Here is a 24,702-nt window from a genome sequence, read left to right on the forward strand (position 1 = left end):
AAAGTGTATCTGTGCGTGCGTGCGTGTGTGTGCGTGTGTGTGTGTACCTTTGGTGCTGATGAGCAAGCGGTCATCTTGAACATGTTCTGTGTGAAAGTGTATCTGGTGCGTGCGTGCGTGTGTGTGTGTGTGCTGACCAAACCGCCCGGTCATCTTGAACATGTTCTGTGTAGCTGATGAGCGTGTGTGCGGTCATCGTGTGTACCTTTTGCTGATGTTCTGAACATGTTAAAGTGTATCTGTGCGTGCGTGCGTGCGTGTGTCGTGCTGATGACCAGCGTCGTGTTCTGTGAAGAAAGTGTCTGTGCGTGCGTGCGTGCGTGCGTCGCGTCGCGTGCGTCGCGTCGCGTGCTGTACCTTTGGTGCTGAACCGCGGTCATCTTAGACATGTTCTGTGTGAAAGTGTATCTGTCGCGTCGCGTGCGTGCGTGCGTCGCGTCGTCTCGCGTCTTGTCGCGTGCGTGTATTATTATTAATGTTACCTTTGGTGCTGATAAGGATCATCTTGGAACATATTCTGTGTGAAAGTGTATCTGTGCGTGCGTCGTCGTGCGTGCGTCGCGTGCGTCTAGTATGTACCTTTAGTGCTGATGAAGCAAGCGGTCATCTTGAACATATTCTGTGGCCAAAAGTATATCTATGCTAAATGCGTCGTGCGTCGCGTGCGTGTGTGTGTATTGGCCACCTTTGGTGCTGATGAAGCAAGCGGTCATCTTGGGCAGAATATTCTGTGGGCTCACGTGAGTTTTGGTCTCCAGAGCTTCGGTCATCTGCTGTACCATCAGTCTGCTCAGGTCCGACTCCGTGTGGGTCATCTGGGCATACTGCAGCATGCCTGCCACCTACTCACACAACACAACACACACACACACACACACACACACACTCGTACACGCGAGCACACACACCTACACACACTGCATTGCACACACACACACACACACACAGACGGACACACACACACATACACACACGGACATACCACAGACATGCATACAGATTAATGGAGCTTCTCTGCAAGCTGAATTATATAAAACATAATCTTGTTTTTTTCCAGAAACACAAACCACAGGCATGCATGTGTGACTGCACAAACATACAGTAAAATATTGTTATACAGCAGTACATACAAACACACACATGCACACACGCACGCGCACGCACAAGCATGCACACGCACACACACACACCCACACACACACGCTGTGTACCTCTCCAGTGTAACGGTTGCGCAGGTTGAGGGAGGCCATGAAGTTGGAGTAGTCCTTCTTCACACAGCTGGGTCTCTCTGTTAACTGGGTGCTCTGAGGGAAATATATCAGCACATAAGTATAAGAGTGTATGTGTGTGTGTGTGACGACCAGAGCAGCAAGAAAAAACTGATCAGAGAGAGAGAAAGCGAGAGAGAAAGTAGAAGAGTATTTTTTTATTTATTCTATTTTTTTTAAATAAAGGCATCATGTCATGTGAAGTTTTAAGCAATGCAAAGTCTACACATACAGCAGTCACAACGCAGAAAATGAAATTCACTACCAGCATTGACCAGTAGGGGGAGACAAACAAAGATCAGGAGAAAGACAGCGAGTGAGGCTGAACCACTGCACTCATTCAGAGAAGTGCCAGGCAAACAGACTGCCTTACAGACCAGAATAAAAAGGAGGAAGGAGGGGGCAGAAGGGGAGGGAGAGAGAGAGAGATGGAGAGAGACCTTTCAACCTTTCATGACTCTCCAAACTAACCTGTGGAAAAGCAGCCTGCGGGCGAATGGCACAGCACATGACAGTCAGGCAACCAGACAGTTACCCCACAACCCAGCAACCATGGAGACAGCCAAGCATTAAGGGCATCACCCAGGCAACCAGGTGTGTGAGTAGCCAGTCAGCCATCACCCAGGCAACCAGGTGTGAGTAGCAGGTGGTGTAAGCAACATGGGATGGGGCAATGAACCAAAAACACAAAGGAAACAAATGGAAAAACAGCAAGCAAGGCACACACTTCTAAACATGCACACATGCACACAAGCACACACACACACACACACACACACACACACACACACACACTAAAACACACACACACTGCTTCAAATACTGTGCATAAATTCATATTTTTATATGACAAAGAAAAACCCACAATAACATCCACACACACAAAACACAAGAATTAGTGGTAAAACACCACATGATTGGCTGAGGATCGGCACTGCTTTCCCAATGATGCTATATGAGGTCACAGGCACACCAGGGGTGGGGAGGACGAACTATGAGACATAAAATATCACATCACTAAAACTTCTACTTGATCAGTCAGAGAGCTCTGTGGTTGAACTCTCTTGTCACATGATTGTAGTCATATTTAACGGATATATTGATTTAAAAGGTCAGTTTATTAAACAGACAGGTGTTATTTTGTGGTTCTTCTGCATTCATTAGTCTGATCTGAACCCATGTGGTCTGATGGCTACTGCATTAGTCTACTGATCTGATGCCGACTGCAGCTCCACTCTTACCTTAATCTGCTGTCCAATCACCTCTGCGATATTCTAATGGTGACAGCAAGCCAGTCAGGTGAGGGGAGAGGGAGAGGAGGACTACAGAGTACTACACTTACTGCTCCTACTACAGAGTAGAGTACTACACTTACTGCTCCCACTACAGAGTACTACACTTACTGCTCCCACTACAGAGTACTACACTTACTGCTCCCACTACAGAGTACAGAGTACTACACTTACTGCTCCCACACCCAGGACTACACTGCTCCCACTGGAGTGCTACCTTGCTGCTCCCACTGCAGGTGGGAGTGCTACACTTACTGCTCCCCCACAGGTGCTACACTCCTGCTCCACTACAGGTAAGGTGCTACGCCTGCTCCACTGCAGGTGCTACGCCTGCTCCCACTGCAGGTGCTACGCTTGCTGTCACTGGAGTGCTACACACTGCTCCCACTACAGAGTACAGAGTACAACACACTGCTCCCACTACAGAGTACTACACACTGCTCCCACTACATACTACAGAGTACACCGCTCCCACTACAGACTACATAGTACACTGCTCCCACTACATGGATGAGTGTTAAACTACACTGCTCCCGATACACTGATCTCACATCGATCTCAACCAGTATGGCGACGCATTTTTAAAACGGTCTTGTGGTCATAAAGTGGTTGTTATAAAGTAGCCTAATAGGCCATTTTATTATGCAGCTCAGGCAGCATCATCTGACCATATGCATGTCATTGAGTAATGCACTGATCCTACTGCACTGATGAGTGTAGAGAATTACACTGGTGTATACATTTCTTTTTGTGTCTATGTATGTTTGTGTGTTCGGTGTGTGTGTGTGTGTGTGTGTGTGTGTGTGTGTGTGTGTGTGTGTGTGTGTGTGTGTGTGTGTGTGTGTGTGTGTGTGTGTGTGTGCATGGGTGAAAGAGTGAATGTGTATTTGTATGTGTGTGTGTGTGTGTGTGTGTGTGTGTGTGTGTGTGTGTGTGTGAGTGCAAGTGTGTTTTCTCACCCCTAGTGTGGTGCTCTGGCGGTTGTAGCCGGCAAAGTTGAGGATGCTCTCAGTGGCCATAGCCAGCCCTGTGTGCTGAGAGAGACCCGACACCCAGTTCTGATGCTTATTCAGATACTCCTGAGACAGAGAGAGAGAGAGAGGGAGACAGGGAGAGAGAGAGGGAGGGAGGGAGGGGGGGAGGAGGGAGAGAGGGATAGAGAGAAAGAGAGGGGGGGGTGGAGAGAGAGGGAGGGGTTGTTGTAGAGAGACAGAAAGAGAGAAGGAAGGAGGGAGAGAGAGGGGGAGGAGGAGGGAGAGAGAGAGGGAGGGAGGGAGGGGGGGAGGAGGGAGAGAGGGATAGAGAGAAAGAGAGAGAGAGAAAGAAAGGAGGAAGGAGGGAGAGAAAGGGGGTGGGGGTTGTAGTAGAGGGAGGAAGAGAGAGTGAAATATAGGGGAACAAATAGGGAGATAGACAGGAAGGAGATAAGAGAGGAGAGCGACAGAGTGAGAGGAGAGGAGCGAAATGTTAGGGGATGAAGAAGACAAATAGAGTAAATAAATAAACACATAAACAAACAAACAAACAAACAAACAAATAAATAAGTATTATAAAGGTAAGGCTGACAGAGAATTGGGTGAGGGTGACATGGACAGATATTTTTGAAACAACTTTCAGCTTGTGCCTATGGCCATCTCAACACAATAGTGCAATTACACAATAACATGTTATAACTTAAGTAATGCAAGAGGGGTCCTATGCAGTGCCTCACCTGTAGGTGGGACGTGGTGTCGTGTGCAGTGGCTCACCTGTAGGTGGGACTTGGTGACCTGTGCAGTGCCTCACCTGTAGGTGGGACGTGGTGTCGTGTGCAGTGGCTCACCTGTAGGTGGGACTTGGTGACCTGTGCAGTGCCTCACCTGTAGGTGGGACTTGGTGTCGTGTGCAGTGCCTCACCTGTAGGTGGGACTTGGTGACCTGTGCAGTGCCTCACCTGTAGGTGGGACTTGGTGACCTGTGCAGTGCCTCACCTGTAGGTGGGACTTGGTGACCTGTGCAGTGCCTCACCTGTAGGTGGGACTTGGTGACCTGTGCAGTGCCTCACCTGTAGGTGGGACTTGGTGTCGTGTGCAGTGCCTCACCTGTAGGTGGGACTTGGTGACAGAAGAAGCCCACTTCATGGCCTCCTTCAGGATCTCCCCACAGCGTGCCGCAAAGTCCTTCACGATGCTCTAATACATAGACACATGAATAGAATGATGAACGTCACAGAGACATGAACAATCACTCAAAACATGAGTATAAGAGGCTTCAGAGACTACAGAGACATGAATAATGACTCAAAACATGAATATAACAGGCATTAAAGACTAAATTGTAATATCATTCCTGTCCTTACGAGTCAACATCTTGTTTACTGAAACGTGCTCCTCATCATAATTGATTAGGTTTTCTGTTGCTCTATTCACTGTCGATCATTACAGTTGATCAGTTTCTCAGCTGACCGGGTTCTTACCATAGATACTGGACTGTTTATATATCTATGGTTCTTACCTCTCGTGCCTCATGGGTGTCTGGGACAGTGATGCGATGGGGCGTGTCTGGGATGTCATAATACGGTTGGTCCTTGTGGATATCCTGGCCAATGAGAGTCATTGATTATTTATTATACTTGCCCAAGGCAATGTGTATCCCAAATGTGACTTCTAATTTGGCTATCCACAGTAGATGATGTTTCCATATATGAGTGGTTCTTCTAGCCAGTCTGTCTAAAGTTTGTTGAAAAGCTCTGCTTCAAGTTCATCATTTGTATAACTTCGACAGAGAGCCTGTGTACGGAGTGCAAGTGTGTGTTGTGTTTGTACGGCACATATGATCCCACAATAGTGATTGTTTTTTTTTTTATTTGTTTGTTTGTAAATTTGTTGTCTGCACTCACAGCGCTCAGAGACAGAGAGAGGGTCTGTAAGATGTCAAGCATGGTCTTCAGCACACGACCACTCCACAGCAGGTGAGGAAAACTAAAAACAAAAAAACAACATTATGACCAGACCAGGAAGTAAGACTCAGAAAGAGGCTAATACTTAAGAAGAACAAAAATGCTCTTTGGTAAAATGAAATTAAACTAATCCTTTTTTTCAGATCTAATCTATAGTGCCAAACAGTGTGGCTGGCGTGCGATAATTACTCTATCAGACTTTCTTACGTTTCAGCCAATCCAGACAGGTATTTGTCTGCCACTCTGCGGATGCGTTTGTGGGTGTGGTTAAAGTTGACCAACAGGAACTGAGCATGGCGCTCTAGCTCCTCCTCATGCTCTTTGGTCTTGGGCTGTGAGATAAAAAAGAAGAGAAGTGTGTGTGTGTGTGTGTGTGTGTGCGTGTGTGTGTGTGCATGTGTGTGTGCGTGCGTGCGTGCGTGCGTGCGTGTACAGCTCACCTTTTCTGCCATCATCTGCAGGAACACCTCAAAGACCTTATCCCCCACACAGATCACACACTGCATCATCCCTGTGGAGAGAACACACTCATGGATGAGCGTGGATTCTACAGCAAATCTAAGCAGCATCAGAGCACGAACACAGCTGATTCCTGCGATACCAGCAACAACAACAACAACAACAACAACAACAACAACAAAACAACAACAACAACACGTTACATTTAGCCAGGACAGCGTGGAATCCCCTACTCTTTGCAGAGAAATGGATCAAGCGTTTCACTGCATTCAGATGGGGACACTCCTGATGTGGGAACTGATGCACAACAGTTCTATTTCTCGCTTAACATGTAACAATAGCTTGCATAAGATGATTGCAGTACTGACTGGATGACAACGGCATCCATGTGCTAATCACAGTAACCAGCAGAGGAATATCTTGTTTGTGGGTCTCTTCAACAAAACAGAAGGCACTGACATAATTTGACACATCTACAGCCTCACCAGACTTGTCCTTCTGGATGGCCTTGTCCTCAAAGTAGCGGAACATGAGCTGGAAGCGGTCTGGATCATTAGAATGCAGCATCCTACAGAGGAGCAGAGAGTGACAACCAGAATACAAAGAGCCATCAATCAATCAATCATCAGCTGGGGACAAAGAAAAAAAAGGTTTGATACAAAAAGTGCAGATGAAGTGTGTGTGTGTGTGTGTGTGTGTGTGTGTGTGTGTGAGTGTGAAAGAGAGAGAGAGAGAGACAGAGAGAAAGAGAAGTGGGGGGAGCAGCCCTTATGGACTTCAGTCGGCAGACAGATGAGGTGAAGTGAGGGAGGGAGAGAGAGAGAGAGAGAGAGAGAGAGAGAGAGAGTCCAGACCTCATGTACTCCAGTCGGTAGACAGAGAGCAGGTAGGTGCACATGGCAAAGTCCAGCTTGTTGATGAGGGCGGCAGCCTCGGGGGCGGGGTCTAACAGGTTAATAATGGTGCTCCGCAGCTCACTTAGCTCCGCCTACACAGACCAAGAACTCAATTATATTTTCTTTCACAACATGCTCAGTATAAAATCCTCATCCAACATATGGGGTGCATGCAGGAGAGGGGGATAGACAAGCCAGAAAGAGAGAGAGAGAGAGAGGAAAAAAGAGAGAGAGAGAGAGAGAAAGAGAGGGGGATGGACAAGCCAGAGAGAGAGAGAGAGAGAGAGAGAAAAGAGAGAGAGAGAGAGAAAGAGAGGGGGATGGACATGGACAAGCCAGAGAGAAAAAGAGAGATAGAGAGAGAGCGAGAGAGAAAGAGGGGTTCATGACAGATAAAAGAGGAGGTGTGTTACCGGGGTGACGGTGTCATTCTTGAGGGCCGAGTTGTACTGAAGTTCCGAGCGCAGAGGCTCTCCACTGGGGAAGGTCAACAGCGGGGACTTGCTGGCGATCTCACACACACCTTCATACCACTCCTCAGGCCACAGACCTGACACACACACACACACACACACACAAAATAAGGGTCTATCTATCATAACATTTCATCCAGTTGACACCAATTTTACAGGCATTTCGTGCACACTGTACCAACACTCTTTCTGAATGAAGGACCCACTTACCAGAACCTTCCACAGCAAAGCCCATGACCACGGAGTAGAGCCAGAAGTCTCTGAAGAGCTTCTGCAGCCGCGGTTTGGCCTCTTTAATGGGAGGCAAGCGCCGGGTCAGCTGCAGAGAAGCATAGCATAAGTTCATCAGAGAAAACTCAACTTCCCATCATGCACTGGCATGGCATTCTATCCCGTTCAGCTTAACTGACTCATATACAATACAAATCAATACAAATCAAGAAAACATCAATCCATTCCACTGAGAGAAGCACAGCATAAGCTCATCAAAGAAAACTCAACTTCCCATAATGCACTGGCACATTATTCTATCCAGTTCAGCTTAACTGACTCAAATACAAATCCAGAAAATAATATCAGTCCATTCCAGTGAGATACACAGTACAAGGTCATCAAAGAGACCTTAAATGGCTGATGATGCACTGCCACAGCAACCAATCAAATTTAGCTTAACTGACTTACATATCAAGACATCAATCTCTTCCACTAACACTATCAAATAAAACATATTTAGGTAAAGATTTTTTTAAAAAAAAAAAAAAAAACTAAACTGAAAGTGAAAAATGATTTTAATCCCTGAAAAATGATCAGGGATGATGAACCAGGCAGAGTGTGTGAATTAATGCAACAGATGGAAAATAGAACAGCCCTGTCATTAGGCACACTGAGGAGATCAGGGCAGATGGAAGAGTTAACAGCTTCTCCACAAGCAGGCTGTTTGATTTGTGCCGTGTTTGATCAACAGGAGACAACAGCAAAGTCCAGTCACACACACACACACACACACACACACACACACACACACACACACACACACACAGCAAACAGCACTCACATTCACACAGACACAACCAGAACAAACTCAGGTAAGAAAAAGGCTAAAAATTCTCACCAGATTTCACAAAGAATAGAAGTAACTTATCATATTTTTCTTTTCTAAATACAAAGTTGATTCACATGATTTTGTGAGCTGATGTTCACATCGAAGTAAAGCTTAAAGGTTTCTTAGACGTGATTTGTTCTTATAAACTGGCTTAAACGTTTTTCATGTCATACCTTGACAGTTTTGACTGTTTATAAGAACAAATCAGGTCTAAGTAAAATAGTAGGCTAAATAAACTTATTCGGCTTAAAAGTTTCTGTTCTAGGATCTGTTGGAGAAAGTGTTATGGCAGAGATTTTCTTGTGCTCAACTTTAGAATGGTACAGAAAAGGCCAATCTCAACCATTTTACACAACTGAAATATGGATTACTATGAAGTAATATCAATATGTCTTAATGGTGACTGTTTAATGAGAAACACATTTCAGCAATGTTGTGTAGATTACATGTGTAGATGTTGTTTAAGGGTTTATAATTTGTAAATTGTAATTGACAACGCTCAACTATATATAGAAGGTTAAATGCAACATCCTGAATCCACTATAAAAATAAATAGATGTCGAGATACTTTTTAGATGGGAAATCAAATGGGAAATCAAAGAAGCTTCCAAGGCACTCTCTTTTAAACAAATTCCACTATTGCTATTACTACAACAACAACTATGTCTTTCTGTGAGTATCACTGACTCTCTTTAAACAACTGTGATCAGACATAGTGACAGACATGACTAATCGATCCCTGTGTCCTTGTCAGGATGTGGTTCCTCGCTCTAGCGGTGAGCTCCTGTCTGCTGCTGCTCACTGGGCCGGCCGAGGCTGGGATCAAACCGCTTGAGTCGCACTTCGCCGAGCCTGCAACCGCAGCGCCAGTGGACCCGCGCGGACCGGCGTCCGGTGGTTCGCTGGAAATGGAGGCCATCCCGGACGACTTCCATAACGCGAACACGCTGACCGACGAGCTTGAGTACGAGGACTACCTCGACTTTGATAAAATCCTGGCCATGGGCGAGGATGACTACAACGAGGGCGACGAGATCGATGACATCCCCACGCCGGCGCCCGAGTTGGACCTGGAGGCTGGGCCGTCCGACCCGAAAGTGCGGCGCGCACGTCTGCTGCGTCTCTTCCACGGGCGCTCGCGGCTGCAGCGCATCAACGTGGTCAATGCGAAGTTCGGCTTCCGCCTCTACCGCAGCCTGCGTAACCATGTCAACCAGACGGACAACATCCTGTTCGCGCCCGCCGGCATCTCCATCGCCATGGGGATGATCGCACTGGGGGTGGGGCCACGCACGCAGGTGCAGCTGTACGAGACACTGGGCTTCGGCGAGTTCGTCAACGCCAGCGCGCACTACAACAACGCCACTGTGCACAAGCTCTTCCGCAAGCTCACGCACCGCCTCTTCCGACGCAACTTCGGCTACATGCTGCGCTCCGTCAACGACCTTTACCTGCGGCAGGACGTCACTGTCCACGAGCCGTTCCGCACCGACGCCAAGGGCTACTACTTTGCTGAGCCGCAGTCCGTGGACTTTGCCGACCCCGCGTTCCTCAGGAAGGCCAACAGCCGAATCCAGAAACTGACTAAAGGGCTGATCAAGGAGCCGCTGCAGAGCGTCGACCCAAACATGGTGCTGATGCTCCTCAACTACCTCTACTTCAAAGGTGAGCCATGGAGAAGTAGCTCATAAACACACACACACACACACACAGATCACACACACTCACACACACAAACAGAGACCACAAACATTTCAATATGTGCAGATGGTCAACAACACAGGAAACCAGTAAAGGATTTGGCATAAAAGTGTCAAAGATGGCTGTGCTTAATGGTCTGAGCGTAGTTATTGCACTAATGTGTTGAGGAATAATCAATGTGTTGAGATGTTTAATTAGGCCTCTGACTCCAATCTTTTGTGGAGTTTCACATGAATTCTTTTCAAGATGATTAATCATGACTAATTTGGCTGAATTATCATGGGAGTTTTAACTACCGCTTGATGCTTTTATTTTTGTGGCTTTGATGGAAGAAGATGGAAAACAGACACAGTGATTTGACTTCCCAAACACCCAAGGTCTGTTTGAGGCAGTCTGACTTCTTAGATATATATATGATCTTTTGGGCCCCCACCGTCAACTTCACAGCAGAACTGCCTGGAAGGTGCAAGGGTTAGGTTTAGGTTTAGGATTAGGGTTAGGCTAGGCAGCGCTGCCTTGAAGTTGACGGTGGGGGCCCAAAAGAACATCAAGAGACCGTCCAAAGCAACACAAAATGCACACATGGCCTTGAAGACAAGGATAACATTTTTGAGCTCCACTCGATTGCTCTTCCTTAGCTACCAGCTGTTTTTGTCTCGGTAGACTGAAATTGAATTTCACGTTTTGAAACTGAATTGTGAGAACTGAATGTGAAAATTCCAAGAGCGAAATTTTCAGTCAGGATAATTTATGTATCAGAGCAAATGAGTTCAATTTCAAAATATTATATTCAATTTCAAGTTGACTGGGATTCAGTTCCAATCTAATGAATTCAGTTCAACATATACTATTCAAATTCGTTTTTCCAATACAATTGCTCAAATTCATATTCAAATTCATATTCAAATTTGGTTTAAGGTGACAAGTTTTCCTCCATACTCCTCTTTCCATTGGTTGTGAGAAGCCTTGGACCCAAAAAAACCCAAACACAAAGTGCTGTGTAAATATCTCAAAAATTACACAGAGTTCACAAAGTCAGCTTTTGATTGGTTCTCTTTAATTTAGCAGACCAGAATTATGCCTTTTCTTTGTTTTGAGAAGCTTTGGATTAAAAGTGACTCCTTGAGCACAGGGCAGAAAAGCTAGGTTGGTGCTTCTATTTAATCAGCATCCTCCTTTTGATAAAGTGTAGTGCTATTGCCACAGACGGAAATTTGGAATCTGAGAACTCGATGAGGAATTTCAATTATTGACCTGACCTCAAATCAATATGTAGCATGTCAATCTACACACAAACAAGTGTATTGACTTTGCAGTGGAAGCTCCACCTTTCAAGAGAATTGGGTGCATATGGTGGATTAGAAAAAGACTAGATAGGTAGACGGATGGCTTATTCATACTCCAAGAGAAATTATGGTCTTACAGTAGCGCTTAACAATATTAGTGTATCACACACACACACACACACACACACACACAAATACGGGGGTCTGTCTGGTCCCACTTGGCCCAACTTCTTCTTTGGTCTGACACTCTGGTAATGCCTGACTCACGATCCATCCCTGACTCACGATCCATCTCTGTCAGCGGAAATCGTTCACTTTGAATGGGCACCCATCATGCATTGCCAAACTGAACTGTGGGTCTGTTGTGCGGCGTTACTACAGTAACACTGACTAAATACCCTAAATAGATTTTGTATTCTCTTGATGCGGAGCCAGTGCTTGAAAACTTGAACTTGCATTTACAGTCAACACACAAAAAATTGGCGCAAACACTAGTTTTTAGTGTGGCCATGACAGGCCACAGCTAATGACGAAATCTATGTATGTCATACACACCATGCACGAACCCTTAACCCCCCCCTCTCCACCCACTCACTTCCACCCTCTGGTCTGCCCCTCAGGCACATGGGAAATGAAGTTCCCCAAGGAGCAGACGCACTACCGTAACTTCCGCGTGAACGAGAAGCAGCAGGTTCGCGTGGCCATGATGCAGAACAAGGGCAGCTACCAAGCGGCTAGCGACAACCAGCTGCAGTGCGACATCCTCCGTCTACCCTACACGGGCAACATCAGCATGCTGGTGGTCATCCCCCAGAAACTGTCCGGCATGAGGAAACTCGAGCAGGAGATCTCGCCCACGCTCATCAACAAGTGGCTAAGCAACATGACCAATAGGTGAGAATGACACTTGAACACAGGTAAGAGTAACACCTGTCCACAGGTAAGAGTAACACCTGATGACGGGTATGACAAGCAGGAGATCTCACTCACACTCGTCAACAAGTGGCACAGCAGCATGACCAACAGGTAAGAATGACACCTGAACACAGCCAACAGGTGACAACAACACCTGACCAAACAGGTGAGAACTGACAACACTACTAGAATGAACAGGTGAAAATAGCAGCGGACCAAACTGATGAGAACAGACACAACAGGTCAGGACAACAGGTCATCAGACAGGTGAGCAAAGGTCAGGATACTACCAGGCAGGTGAGCACAGGTCAGGATACTACCAGACAGGTGAGCGTTTCCCAGAAGCATAGTTGCTACTGTAACTACGATGCATCTTCCATGGTAGCGTCACTGCCAAATCTGAGTTGACAGTATTTGAGTGACACGTTACAGATACATTAAAGATACAGAAATACGGTGGTGATATTTGGCCGCATTTCAGTCACATTTTAGCAAGAGCTAACAAATATGCTCTTATTTTTTAATTTTCCAAGATTAAAATTGTGATATGTAAACATATGAAGTGTAAGTGTTTCTGCATGCGTAACTCAAATCTACGGACTCACATTTGGCAGTGACACTACCAAGGCAGTTGCTATCACACTGCAGATAACATTTTTTGCAGTGCATAGTTAGAAACTATGCTTTTGGGACATGGACCCCTGGGGAGCACAGCACCACAAGAGGAAGGTCATCAAGAATAAAATGCCCAGTATGGGATCAGACAAAATCTTAATAAGGATCACAACTCCTAAGTCTGGAGTAGGAGTTTAGAAATGAGAAAGATTCTAGAAAAGTCCTCCTACATTCTATTAAATCCTGCAGGCAGTGTAATCTGCTGTGGGAAAAATCTGCTGCTTGAACTGGCGCAGACCACACACTGAACACTGCGTTATGACACAAAGCCTCGCCAAGATAAACAATAACAGCACGATATGAAAATGGACACGTCTGCCCCTGCTGTCTGTATACATCTGTTGTCCTTCGAGACGTCTGTGTTTTCCTTTGCCTGCTCATGTAAACGACTTCTCACGGCTAGAGTGCAGAAGCATGAGAAGCACTCTAGTATCCTCATCTTTTCCACAGGTTTATAGGCTCCATGATGCAGTGTTTTTTTATGAATCTGCTCTGTAAAGTGTTTCTTTTCACAGTGCTAGACACAGAGTGTGTGACTCTAGTCCAATACACTTGTCAAATTCAGCATATTTGTCCTGTGGTGATAAAGCTTTGCATTCAGTGCGTGCACTTTTAAGAAAACCACTGTTCGTACAGTAGATGGTTCTTCTGGCTCTGTAAATAGGAAACAAACAATGTTTTGGACCGGGCCATTCTAGCCAATGAACACATTTCTCCAGGACCCCGGGAGGTGTGTAATTATGACCGCCGCGCAGCGAAGCGGCGGTCATATAGGTTTAGTCAGATTTTTTTTTTCTTTTTCGCATGTCCAAATTTCCGTCAAGGATTCCCGGGACACTGTAAGACCGGGGTACACGAAACTTGGTGGGCATGTAACCCCACATGGATAGCATGGAACCTCCTTTTTTCGTTTTGATCTGTAGCCCCCCCGCTGGACTGGACCCCCCGAAAGGAGGGTAGGGCAGACACAGTTTTCTGTGAATATCTCGAGAACCGTAGGGTTTAGGAGGACCATTTTTTTTTGTATGTTGATCTCAAAGGGCCATGTGAACCCATTCCATAACCACTTATTTCATGTATAGCGCCACCTAGTTAAACACAAAAAAGTAAAAATGAGGTGTTGTAATCACAGGTATCTGTGACCTAACATAGTCAAAACTGCACAAAATTGGAAGTGTAGGATCATTATGACACTCTCTGAATGCACGCCAAGTTTCGTGGAATTCCGTTCATGGGGGACCACACAATAAATTAATTTATGTTACTATACACCAACTGGCCTGTAGGTGGCCGGAGACAGTTTTCTGTGAATATCTCGAGAACCGTAGGGCCTAGGAGGTCCACCTTTTTTTGTATGTTGGTCTTAAGGGGGCATGTCAACCTATCCCATTACCACTTATTTCATGTATAGTGCCACCTAGTTAAAAATTAAAAAGCAAAACATTAGATGTTTTCATCACAATATCTCTGGCTGACATGGTCAAAACTGCACGAAATTGAAAGTGTAGGATCATTATGACACCCTCCGAATGCATGCCAAGTTTCGCGGACTTTCGTTCATGGGGGGCCTTACAATAAAATAATTTATGTGTACATTTAGTGACCGTACACCAACAAGGATTCCCGGGACACGGAAGGACCGGGGTGCACGAAACTTGGTGGTCATGTACCCCCACATGGATAGCATGGAACCGTCGCTTTTTGTTTTGATCTGTAGCCCTCCGCTGGACTGGACCCCCCGAAAGGAGGGTAGGGCAGACACAGTTTTCTGTGAATATCTTGAGAACTGTAGGGCCTAGGATGACTAATTTTTTGCGTATGTTTGCCTCCAGGGGTCATGTAAACCCATTCCATGTGCACACATGTGCATAAACAGATACACACGCACACACATACATTCACAGTAATCCTACGTATGACACATACTCACACAGTAGACATATATACGCATGCATGCACATGCACACACACAAGCCCATGCACATGCACGCACACACACCCACCCACACACCCACACACACATAAACATAAACATGTACAGGCACACATGCACACAATTCAAGAATTTCTCAGAATTATGAACAGGCAAGATGGCGGTGGGGTTGTATAAAATGAATTTTACATGTGAAATCTATGAACTAATCATGTTTTGGTACTTGTTGTCTATCTGAATGCAATTCAGTGAGACAGTTAGAATCCTATATGCCTTTCAGCGTGATTTATTTTTGTGGAAAACATGTGATGGACTGGGCGGCGGTCATATTTTGTACCGCTCTGCGGTACATCTAGTTTTATAGGTTGTTGAGCTCATACATCAACAACTTTTTGCCAGAATAGCAGACTGTGCCTTTAAATGTGTGTGACTGTCTTCAAGGACACGAGAGGTGGTGTTCCCCCGTTTCAACCTGAAACAAAACTACGACCTCATTGGCCACCTGAAGGACATGGGACTGACTGAGCTCTTTGAGGGCGGAGACTTCAGCCCCATGACAGCAGAGGAGATTGCCATCAACTGGGTAAAACAAAGTAATCCAATTCCACACAATAACTTGAGAAATGGATGCTGAATATTTTAAAAGGATGAGACAGCACTCCAAATCCACTTTTTCGTGGGACGAATAACGATCCATTTAGAGCGCTGTCCTATTACCGTAGTTATATTTCATCAACTGGGTAAGACACGCTACGGCGCAAATCTACAGTAACAATAGTGGCCTCCCAGGTCTGTTGGCTTCGACCATTGAGAGCGTCTGGCTTATCTGGGCCTGAAATGAATTAATAATTAATTGATAATAATAGCCACACCCCATAGGACATATGACATACACACAGTTTGATTCGTATAGATAACTAAATTCCGATGGGTTTACACTGCAAGGTTCTCTCTCTCTCTCTGTGTCCATCTCTGCCCTTCCTTCCTCTCCAATCTCTGCTTTCTCACTATCGTGACTCTCTTAACCCGCTTTCAATGAGCTGTCCCCTCTTCCCTCTGATTACTCTTCTATTTCACCTCTGTGACCTCTCCTGTGCTTCCATCTCAACAGCGCTCCCCCCTCCTCCACTCACCTGTGCTTCCATCTCAACAGCGCTCCCCCCTCCTCCACTCACCTGTGCTTCCATCTCAACAGCGCTCCCCCCTCCTCCACTCACCTGTGCTTCCATCTCACCAGCGCTCCCCCTCCTCCACTCACCTGTGCTTCCATCTCACCAACTAATCTCTATCGCTCTCCCTTCTCTCTGTCTCGCCCTCGTTCTCCTTCACACTGAAGTTCAAGTTCAGAGGTTGCTTTATCAGCATGATTACTGGGACGCAGTGTTGCCTGAGCTTGTGTTAAGGACGCAGTGTTGCCTGAGCTTGCGTTAAGATTAAGAACAGTGTACAAAGTAATATAACAAGTCCATTATAAACAAATAAATAATATATAAGGAAAAAAAAAATCAACGGTCAGTCTTTGGTTTTATAGTCCTCCCAGAGGCTATGAACAGATTCTCAGATTATCAACAAACTACTGTTAACTACAATTTATGGTTAAGGTTAAAGTTAGAGGTCGGATTCGGTGATGCTCAGTAATTGTTCAATATATTAAACATTCTGAATCTGAATCTTAACAGATCATTTGTTATGTATCCGTGGTGGGCAGACTATCTAAGTTAACTGTTATGAAATAAACTTCACCTCACTAATCAAATCTCTACCCCCACCCCACACACACATACACACACATACACACACACACTCTTCCTCTCGGTCAGTTCCAGCACCAGGGGACGATCACGGTGAACGAGGAAGGGACGGAGGCGGCTGCGCTGACGCAGGTGGGCTTCATGCCACTGTCCACTCAGACGCGCTTCATCGTGGACAGACCCTTCCTCTTCCTCATCTACGAGCACCGCACCGACTGCCTGGTCTTCATGGGCCGTGTGGTCAACCCCACGCAGAACTAATGACAGACACACACATACAAACACACACACACACACATACAAACACACACACACACATTCTCTCTCATACACACACATGAATGCATGTACAACTTGACCCCTAAAGAAAGGGTCATTTACCTCCTTGTCCTAACCCCGTGTACCAACACTGGCCACTGTTAACTCCAATCCACACACACACAATCAAATATTACTTAATACTATTGCAAACACTTAGTCATTGTTCACAGGATTAATGACAGATGCATAAACACTAACACCTACACAAACACACAAAAACACACACACTGAACACACTCAAACATTTGTCATCTGTTAATGTTTTATCTATTGAAAAAACAGCACCTCAGAAGCAAACAGGCATTACCCATTTCTGTGCCACATCACGCTACTCTTTAGCATCCTTTAGCATCCATAGGCTATCATATGCTAACAGTTTTTAGCATCCTTTACCATCCATAGGCTATCATATGCTAACAGTTTTTAGCATCCTTTACCATCCATAGGCTATCATATGCTAACAGTTTTTAGCATCCTTTACCATCCATAGGCTATCATATGCTAACAGTTTTTAGCATCCTTTACCATCCATAGGCTATCATATGCTAACAGTTTTTAGCATCCTTCACCATCCAAAGGCTTTCATATGCTAACACTCTTTAGCATTCCGTCACCATCCATGGGCGTCCATAACTCATAAAGGAAGACTGTACAACAGGCACATTTTCAAGCACTTTAGCAACTATGCTAAATTACTGTGTATATGGATATAACGGCATGTGTCTGATGACTACAACTGTATGTAAGCAATGAACGTCATTTTTATTTTATGAGAGTAATAATGGCTTTAGATGTGCAAGTGTTTGTGATGTGGATTAAAGCTAATAAAAGTTATAGGATGATGATCTGGATGTGGATTTGTCATTCACACCAGCAGAGTTTAATTACACTCAGTTCAGGCGGATTTGCATTCTCACACAACCTTTGTTTGGAATAAATAAGAACCCTTATGTCAAAGTAACTGCTCGCAGTCATGCAACAAAAAACGTTAATAATTTAAACGTGCACTTTAAAGCAACACTTTGAGTTTGGATTTCCATGTTATGCACAGGTATATAGAGACTCAGAGATTTATGCAGGGAAATGGGATCTGTTTCTCTCTCTCTCTCTCTCTCTCTCTGTCACTCTCTCTCTCTGTCTCTCTCCCTCTCCTTTTCACCTCCAGATAGTAAATTCTCCCAAGGCGCATGAGCCAGGTAATATCACAGCTTGTGAGTAGGAGGGACCACCTATGGTAGTGAATGCCAGCACGACAACAGTTGCTATGCCAGCGGACACAGTGGAGAGAAAGCTCACTGGTACCAATACCCTGCTGTGCCACCAGGAAGCCAGTCAGCTCCGGTGCCAACACTGGTCAACGACAACAGATACACCCTCCCACTCCTGGGGTCCTGTTTTGCAAGCCAAGTCAATATTTGTTGACAGGGTTGAACCCTAACCCAGAGCAAACTGCATCTCCATAATATGAGGACATCACCTGCATATTTGGTGTCTCTGCTGCTGATAAAGAAATCAGCATTTTAAGTACTATTTGGAGTATTCATATTTAAGAATATTGAAAGAATTGTGATGCAGTCTCGAGTCCAGCAGAAGAGAGCAATTCAGATTTTTTTTTTACAATACAATGCACAGAGGCAAGAGCCAGTACAGACGCCCACAGACCAGGCAATCAGCAGAGTCAGACCTCCTGATCAGCCTCACTATAAGTCATCTTTATAGTCACATGCATAAACCCAAGTCATTTTTATAGCTGCATGCCTCAATGATCTGGAGTGCTGCCTCTTCTCCTCCTCCTCCACTGGAAAACTTGGTAAACACACTTTGGCATATCTAATGTTTATACACTATTAGCAGCCAGCCATAAAGCATGAGAGATAAAAATGACATATACTCCAGAGGGATGCACTTGGGCCATTACAGGCTCTGGCGGTAGGCACTGCCTTCTCTGCTGATCCAGACAGGAATCTGAGACATTTCACTTCTCCCTTTTATCAAAATGACACCCTTGAGTAAGGGAGGGACAGAAGCGGACGTCAGCACTACTAAGGACGTGGTGTGTGTGTGTGTGTGTGTGTGTGTGTGTGTGTGTGTGTGTGTGTGTGTGTGTGTGTGTGTGTGAGTGAGTGAGTGAGTGGTGGAGAGTGAGTGAGTGAGTGTGAGAGAGAGAGAGAGAGGTGTGTGTGTGTGTGTGTGTGTGTGTGTGTGGTTTATGGTGTCAGCAATGAAAATTACAAAATTCATAGGAGAAGTGAAAAGTGTGTTGTGTTAATATGTGTAAGAACCAGAGGAAAATAAGGCAGTGTGTCTGTGTGTGTGTGTGTTTTAGTAAGTAAGTGTGTGTGTGTGTGTGTGTGTGTGTGTGTGTGTGTGAGAGAGAGAGAGGGAGGAGAGAGAGAGGTGTGTGTGTGTGTGTGTGTGTGTGTGTGTGTGTGAGTGTGAGAGAGAGAGAGAGAGAGAGAGAATCTAAAATCTAATCACATGTTTATGGTGTCAGCGAAAGAAGAGTACAGGAATTCATGGAGAGTGAAAGTGTGTTGTGTGTATGTACTGTAAGTGAACCAGAGAGGAAAATAAAGGCAGTGTGTCTGTGTGTGAGTGTGTTTATGTATGTGTGTGTGTGTGTGTGTGTGTGTGTGTGTGTGTGTGTGTGTGTTCTCTTACCACAGCGATGACAGGAATCAGGACTCCGAGGTTTCCTGCACTGCTGGAGGCCTGAGGGAAAACAGACACTTTACGACTTATAAACAAACACATTATAAACAAACACATTATAAACACAACACATTACAAACAAACACATTATAAACAAATACATCATAAGCACAACACATTTATGGACACATTTCAACATATCACATATAAACAAATAGAGCTATAGATACATCACAAATGAACAAATCTGACATATCACATTAACAAATAAACTAAACAGTAAAGACAACAGCAACTAAAACAAATAATTTATTCAATAGTGAAAAGTGCACTAACAGCATGTAAAATAATATGGCTGGTTTTGATTTTTTAGATTGTATCTCAAGAAAAACATCCCTCTTCCTATGTAAGCCAGCCCCCTGCCACACACACAAGTCACACACACACACCTTAAGTGCAGGCCCCTTGTCGCTGGCCCTTTCACTGGCCCTTTTGCCCTCCAGGCCGAGTTGGACGAACAGCTCCAGCAGGTTTACCATGAGGTCGTCCTCCAACAGCTCCCCCTGCAGGTTGGCAGCGATGTTCGCCAGCGCATTTATCACGGCCAGAGAGCAGTGCCTGGCCACATCCACAACCACACCCAAACACACACACACACACACACACATTAGGTACAGTATGTCAGGTGGTATACCTGTATGATTAGGTACAGTATGTCAGGTGGTATACCTGTATCATTAGGTACAGTATGTCAGGTGGTATACCTGTATCCATGGTCCTTGTAGTCTTTAGTGGCGGAGTAGACTACAGAGCTGGCCTTCACACTGATCTGCTGGAACAGGTTCCACACCTCCTGGTAGATGTATTGCTGTGCAAAGAATTACAACAGATGTACGTGTGCTTTAACTGTGATGGTTCTACATGTGGAAAATATGTAAGGTGTGTGTGTGTATGTGTCAGTGATGACCATGCATCCCAGTTGGTCTATGATGAGTACGTCCAGTTGCGCGCGTGTGTGTGTGTATGTGTAAAATGTGTGTGTGTGTGTGTGTGTGTGTGTGTGTGTGTGAATGTGTGTGTGTGTGTGTGTGCGTGTGTTCTTACATTCCCAGTGATGACCATGCATCCCAGCTGGTCTATGATGAGCACGTCCAGCTGTGTGTGTGTATGTGTAAATGTGTGTGTGTGTATGTGTAAATGTGTGTGTGTGTGTTCTTACATTCCCAGTGATGACCATGCATCCCAGCTGGTCTATGATGAGCACGTCCAGCTGTGACGGCGGCAGGCAGAACTTCTGCTGCAGGATCTGCAAGATGGTCTGCGTGACACGCGGCGAATCTCGCATCGCCACGGCGATGTGGCCCAGCGCGCGGATGGTGTGTTCCGGAATCAGATGGGCATCTCTGGAGAGAGGCGAGATGGGACAGCTGTGAGCGGTAACCATGGGAACAGACTCCGAGGCAACACAGAGGTGCAGTCTGGAATGTGTAATGAGCATGCTCAGTCCAGAAGGCAGCTCGAGAGATTCTGAGGGAGCCGGTTGGATCTGGTGTCTCGAAACTCACTTATGATAATTGTGTTATTGATATTGTCTGTGCCCCTGTTTGTGTATTTGTGTGTGTGTGTGTGTGTGTATGTATATTTGAATGTGTATGTGTGTGTGTGTGTGTGTGTGTGTGTGTGTTCATACTATTGTATCTGTGAGTGAGTGTGTGGCCATTTGTGTCTGTTAATATGCATGTGGTGATTGTGCATTTGTGAGCAGATGAGTTTGCCTGTGTGTGTGTGTGTGTATGCGTGTGTGTTGTGTGTGTGTGTGTTCTGTACTTGTCGTTCTCCTGCGAGATGTAGAGTCGATTGGAGAGACTGGCCAGGAAGGCTTCCACAATCACATCATCCATCATCAGACCAGCTGTAAGACATCTGGCAACACAAAATCCACACACACACACACACACACACACACACACACACACACGTAACAGGTAATATGCTCCAATTTAGTTAAGACATATCATGATGTTATGGTTATGGTTATGGATACGCTTTTGTCCAAAGCGACATACAAATACAAAACAATATAATACTTAAATTTAACAGGGAACAAATTAAGATGTTGGTCAGACTATAATAAAGAGAATAGCAATAATAAACAACAATGTCAATTCAATCAATAGCCTAATGAAATAAACAATTAAAATGAGGGAAAAAGCAACAATAAACAATATTCAATCAATAATATAAAAACAATAATGTGATGCGCTCTGTATATTGTTGTCTACTCTTTGTTGGTGTATGTTTTGTATTTATATCTGTTTTGTTGAGAAATATTTAGATAATAGATGTGTGCTGGCCAGCACATATAATTTGTTTATGCATTGTGCTGAAAGTTTGGATGTGTGTGTGTGTTCTACAGTTTTGTGCCATCTTGATTGTGTGTATTCATTGTTGTTTGATGAAGCGTCACAGTTTGTGTGATGGTTGTTATTTACATGTTTACTTGTTGTATTGTTGTTGGTTGTTTACCTGCACACATTATCAATGGAGATGTCCCGAAGCTGCTCGTACATGGACGGCTGGTCTTTCCTGTTGGACAGCATGTTGAAGGTGGACTGCGAGTGCTCATTGGTCACGCTGATTTTGATTTCTCCAGCTTTGCAGGGATTGGAGGAGACAGAAGTCAATCATTCATCATATCACCAACATCAACTGCTTGCTGATAGCATGTGTATATAGGAGGAAAAGTGTGCTTTTTATGCGGTCAACTAAAATGTCCTGTACAACTGTGTGTGTGTGTGTGTGTGTGTGTGTGTATGTGTGTGTGTGTGTGTGTGAGAGAGAGTCTCTAAATACACATATGTGTTTGTTTGTGAGTGTGTGAGTGTGTGTGGGTGTGTGTGTAATGTGAGTGTGTGTGTAATCTGTGTGTGTGTGTAATGTGAGTGTGTGTGTAATCTGTGTGTGTGTGTGTGTGTGTGTGTGTGTGTGTGTGTGTGTGTGTGTGGAGTGTGTGTGTGTGTGTGTGTGTGTGTGTGTATACTGACCCGTGCTGTATTGACTGTGGTATTTGTAGAGTTTGATCAGCACAGGTGACGGCACAACCAGGAAGTCCCGTAGAGACATGGTAGCAGAGTGGGCAATGACTGGGAACCGCTCGCACAGACGCCCTAGACCCTGAGACACACACACACACACACACACACACACACACAGGCACACACATACAGGCACGCCACACACACACACACACACACACACAGGCACGCACATACAGACACCACACACACATACAGGCACACACACACACACACAAGCACCCACACACAAACACACACACACATTGAGTGAATTAAAAGAGAAATGTAATGACCCTTGACCCTCAGGCCTGAGAGTGTGTGTGCTGAGAGTACCTGTAGGCAGCAGATGAGCAGTGGCATGTGGGCAATGATTACTTTACTGGACGTCTTGGACTGCAGCTTCTCCGACAGCTTAGTGCACAAATTCTCTGCTCCTAAGAGAAAGAGAGGGAGAGAGAGAGAGGGGGGGCAGAGTTATAATTGTAGAAATGAATGAGGGAGAAAGCATGAGAGAGCGACCGACCCAAGAGAGGGAAATAAAAACAAGGGAGAATAACAAATTGAGGCAGCGGACATAAGTTATTCATGCCTGTACTGGCTGGCACAGTCGCTGGCCTTTCGCTTGTTTTGGCCAAACTGAATTTCCGAGATAATAAGTGGCCTGCTTTGAAGCCTTTTGAATTCCTCATGACTTTTTTAATGGAACAGCATGTAGAACGCGGGGCCTCTCTGTACTCAGCCAGAGCTCACAGCATGTAGGGGTGCGTGTGCTGGAAATGAGGCTGGCTCAATGAGCCTTCCAAAAACTGCGCAAGCACACGGAGCGCATCTGAAGTGCTAATCATCACCACTAAGCGGTTCCCGGGGAGGAATTCATTAATCAAATATGCATGAGGTCGGGCCGCTGGGGCGCAAGCGGCTACGGAGTCCACACCACATTAGGGTCCCAGTGCCCCATGAGGATGAAGGGCTGAGTCTGGTCCAAAGCCATTTCGAATCCCAACCCATCTCCCTCTACCACTCTCTTCCTCTCACTCTCCTCACTGTCCTATCCGATTAGGTATAAAAGCCCAAACAATTATAGCGAGAACGAGAGATGCCGGTCCGCACTGGCGTCTTTCCTTCTCTCTGAAATATCTGTCCTGGCCTGGTTGCACCGGATTGTCGTCAAACGGCAGAAGCGCGGAGAACCCTCCTTTGTCTACCCAAACAATTATACTTCGAATGAGTTGACAGTCACGGTCAAATTCAAAATGAAGAGACCGCTGCAAGTTTGAATAGGACCATCAACTCATTCGAATGTCACCCAGCAACTGTAGGATGACATCAGAAAAATGTGCAGTGGTCTCTTAATTTTTTCCAGAGCTGAGATCACTTCTGTGTGACTGCCGGTGGCACACTCTGATGATGTCATCAGCGACGGTCCCACCTTGTTCGTCTTTGACGGCCCACACCATGAGGTCCACGCAGGCGGCGTTGGCCTGGCAACGCAGCTTCAGCGGGCTGGGTTCCCCCAGCAACCGGTCAGACTCGTGGAGGACGCGCTGCATCTCCGACTGGCTACTGCTGAACTGCTCCAGCACGAAGTCATGCACCTCCTTCACAAACGAGCTGTGGAGGTCTGAGAGAGAGGAGGAGGAAGGAGAGAGACAGAGAGAGAGAGAGATAGAGAAGGAGAGAGAGAGAAAAAGAGGGACAATTGTGTTAAAACCGAAAAAAGAGAGTGCTGGTATTTTTATATTTGTAAAGCTCCACTAAAGTAGTATGATGCTGTTACTGCTGAAAGAAACAAGAAGCTTAGAGTCATCAGACATTTTCAAAGCTGTCATACGTATTATGGTCAACTCTGAATTCAACAGCTGAATTCCAGCACAGTGTCTGGGAACTTTAAGCATGGGTAACAATATGTAGACTAATGAGCAGAAACCGACTGCACAAAGCCTTGCATTGACAAAGGGGCATG

The 24,702-nt window shown here is 45.4% G+C and overlaps 2 protein-coding genes across 2 annotated transcripts in view; one reads left to right on the top strand and one right to left on the bottom strand.

The window, feature by feature from the left end:
• Positions 1-24,702, bottom strand: part of pi4kab (phosphatidylinositol 4-kinase, catalytic, alpha b) — a 69,731-nt gene that overhangs the window by 25,628 nt on the left and 19,401 nt on the right. Inside the window, exons 9-31 of the mRNA XM_048244546.1 lie at positions 24,169-24,360; positions 23,073-23,173; positions 22,707-22,836; positions 22,189-22,315; positions 21,490-21,585; positions 20,882-21,065; positions 20,427-20,530; positions 20,112-20,280; positions 19,672-19,722; positions 7,537-7,645; positions 7,267-7,403; positions 6,812-6,945; positions 6,443-6,525; positions 5,939-6,009; positions 5,706-5,830; positions 5,439-5,520; positions 5,054-5,137; positions 4,642-4,731; positions 3,520-3,639; positions 1,740-1,754; positions 1,212-1,304; positions 740-842; positions 1-7 (exon numbers count right to left, since the gene is read on the bottom strand). The exon at positions 1-7 is cut by the window's left edge and continues 47 nt beyond it. Of these exons, the coding sequence (XP_048100503.1) occupies positions 1-7; positions 740-842; positions 1,212-1,304; positions 1,740-1,754; positions 3,520-3,639; positions 4,642-4,731; positions 5,054-5,137; positions 5,439-5,520; positions 5,706-5,830; positions 5,939-6,009; positions 6,443-6,525; positions 6,812-6,945; positions 7,267-7,403; positions 7,537-7,645; positions 19,672-19,722; positions 20,112-20,280; positions 20,427-20,530; positions 20,882-21,065; positions 21,490-21,585; positions 22,189-22,315; positions 22,707-22,836; positions 23,073-23,173; positions 24,169-24,360 (2,407 nt within the window). The remainder of the gene's footprint in view (positions 8-739; positions 843-1,211; positions 1,305-1,739; positions 1,755-3,519; positions 3,640-4,641; positions 4,732-5,053; positions 5,138-5,438; positions 5,521-5,705; positions 5,831-5,938; positions 6,010-6,442; positions 6,526-6,811; positions 6,946-7,266; positions 7,404-7,536; positions 7,646-19,671; positions 19,723-20,111; positions 20,281-20,426; positions 20,531-20,881; positions 21,066-21,489; positions 21,586-22,188; positions 22,316-22,706; positions 22,837-23,072; positions 23,174-24,168; positions 24,361-24,702) is intronic.
• serpind1 (serpin peptidase inhibitor, clade D (heparin cofactor), member 1) lies at positions 8,374-17,855 on the top strand. Its single transcript, XM_048242812.1, has 5 exons — positions 8,374-8,411; positions 9,183-10,093; positions 12,036-12,309; positions 15,380-15,521; positions 16,759-17,855. Exons 2-5 carry the CDS (start codon positions 9,184-9,186, stop codon positions 16,948-16,950), a joined length of 1,518 nt encoding a protein of 505 aa, XP_048098769.1. The 5' UTR covers positions 8,374-8,411; position 9,183; the 3' UTR covers positions 16,951-17,855.

This window comes from Alosa alosa, chromosome 5 (assembly GCF_017589495.1).
Source record: "Alosa alosa isolate M-15738 ecotype Scorff River chromosome 5, AALO_Geno_1.1, whole genome shotgun sequence".
Classification (NCBI taxonomy): domain Eukaryota; kingdom Metazoa; phylum Chordata; class Actinopteri; order Clupeiformes; family Clupeidae; genus Alosa; species Alosa alosa.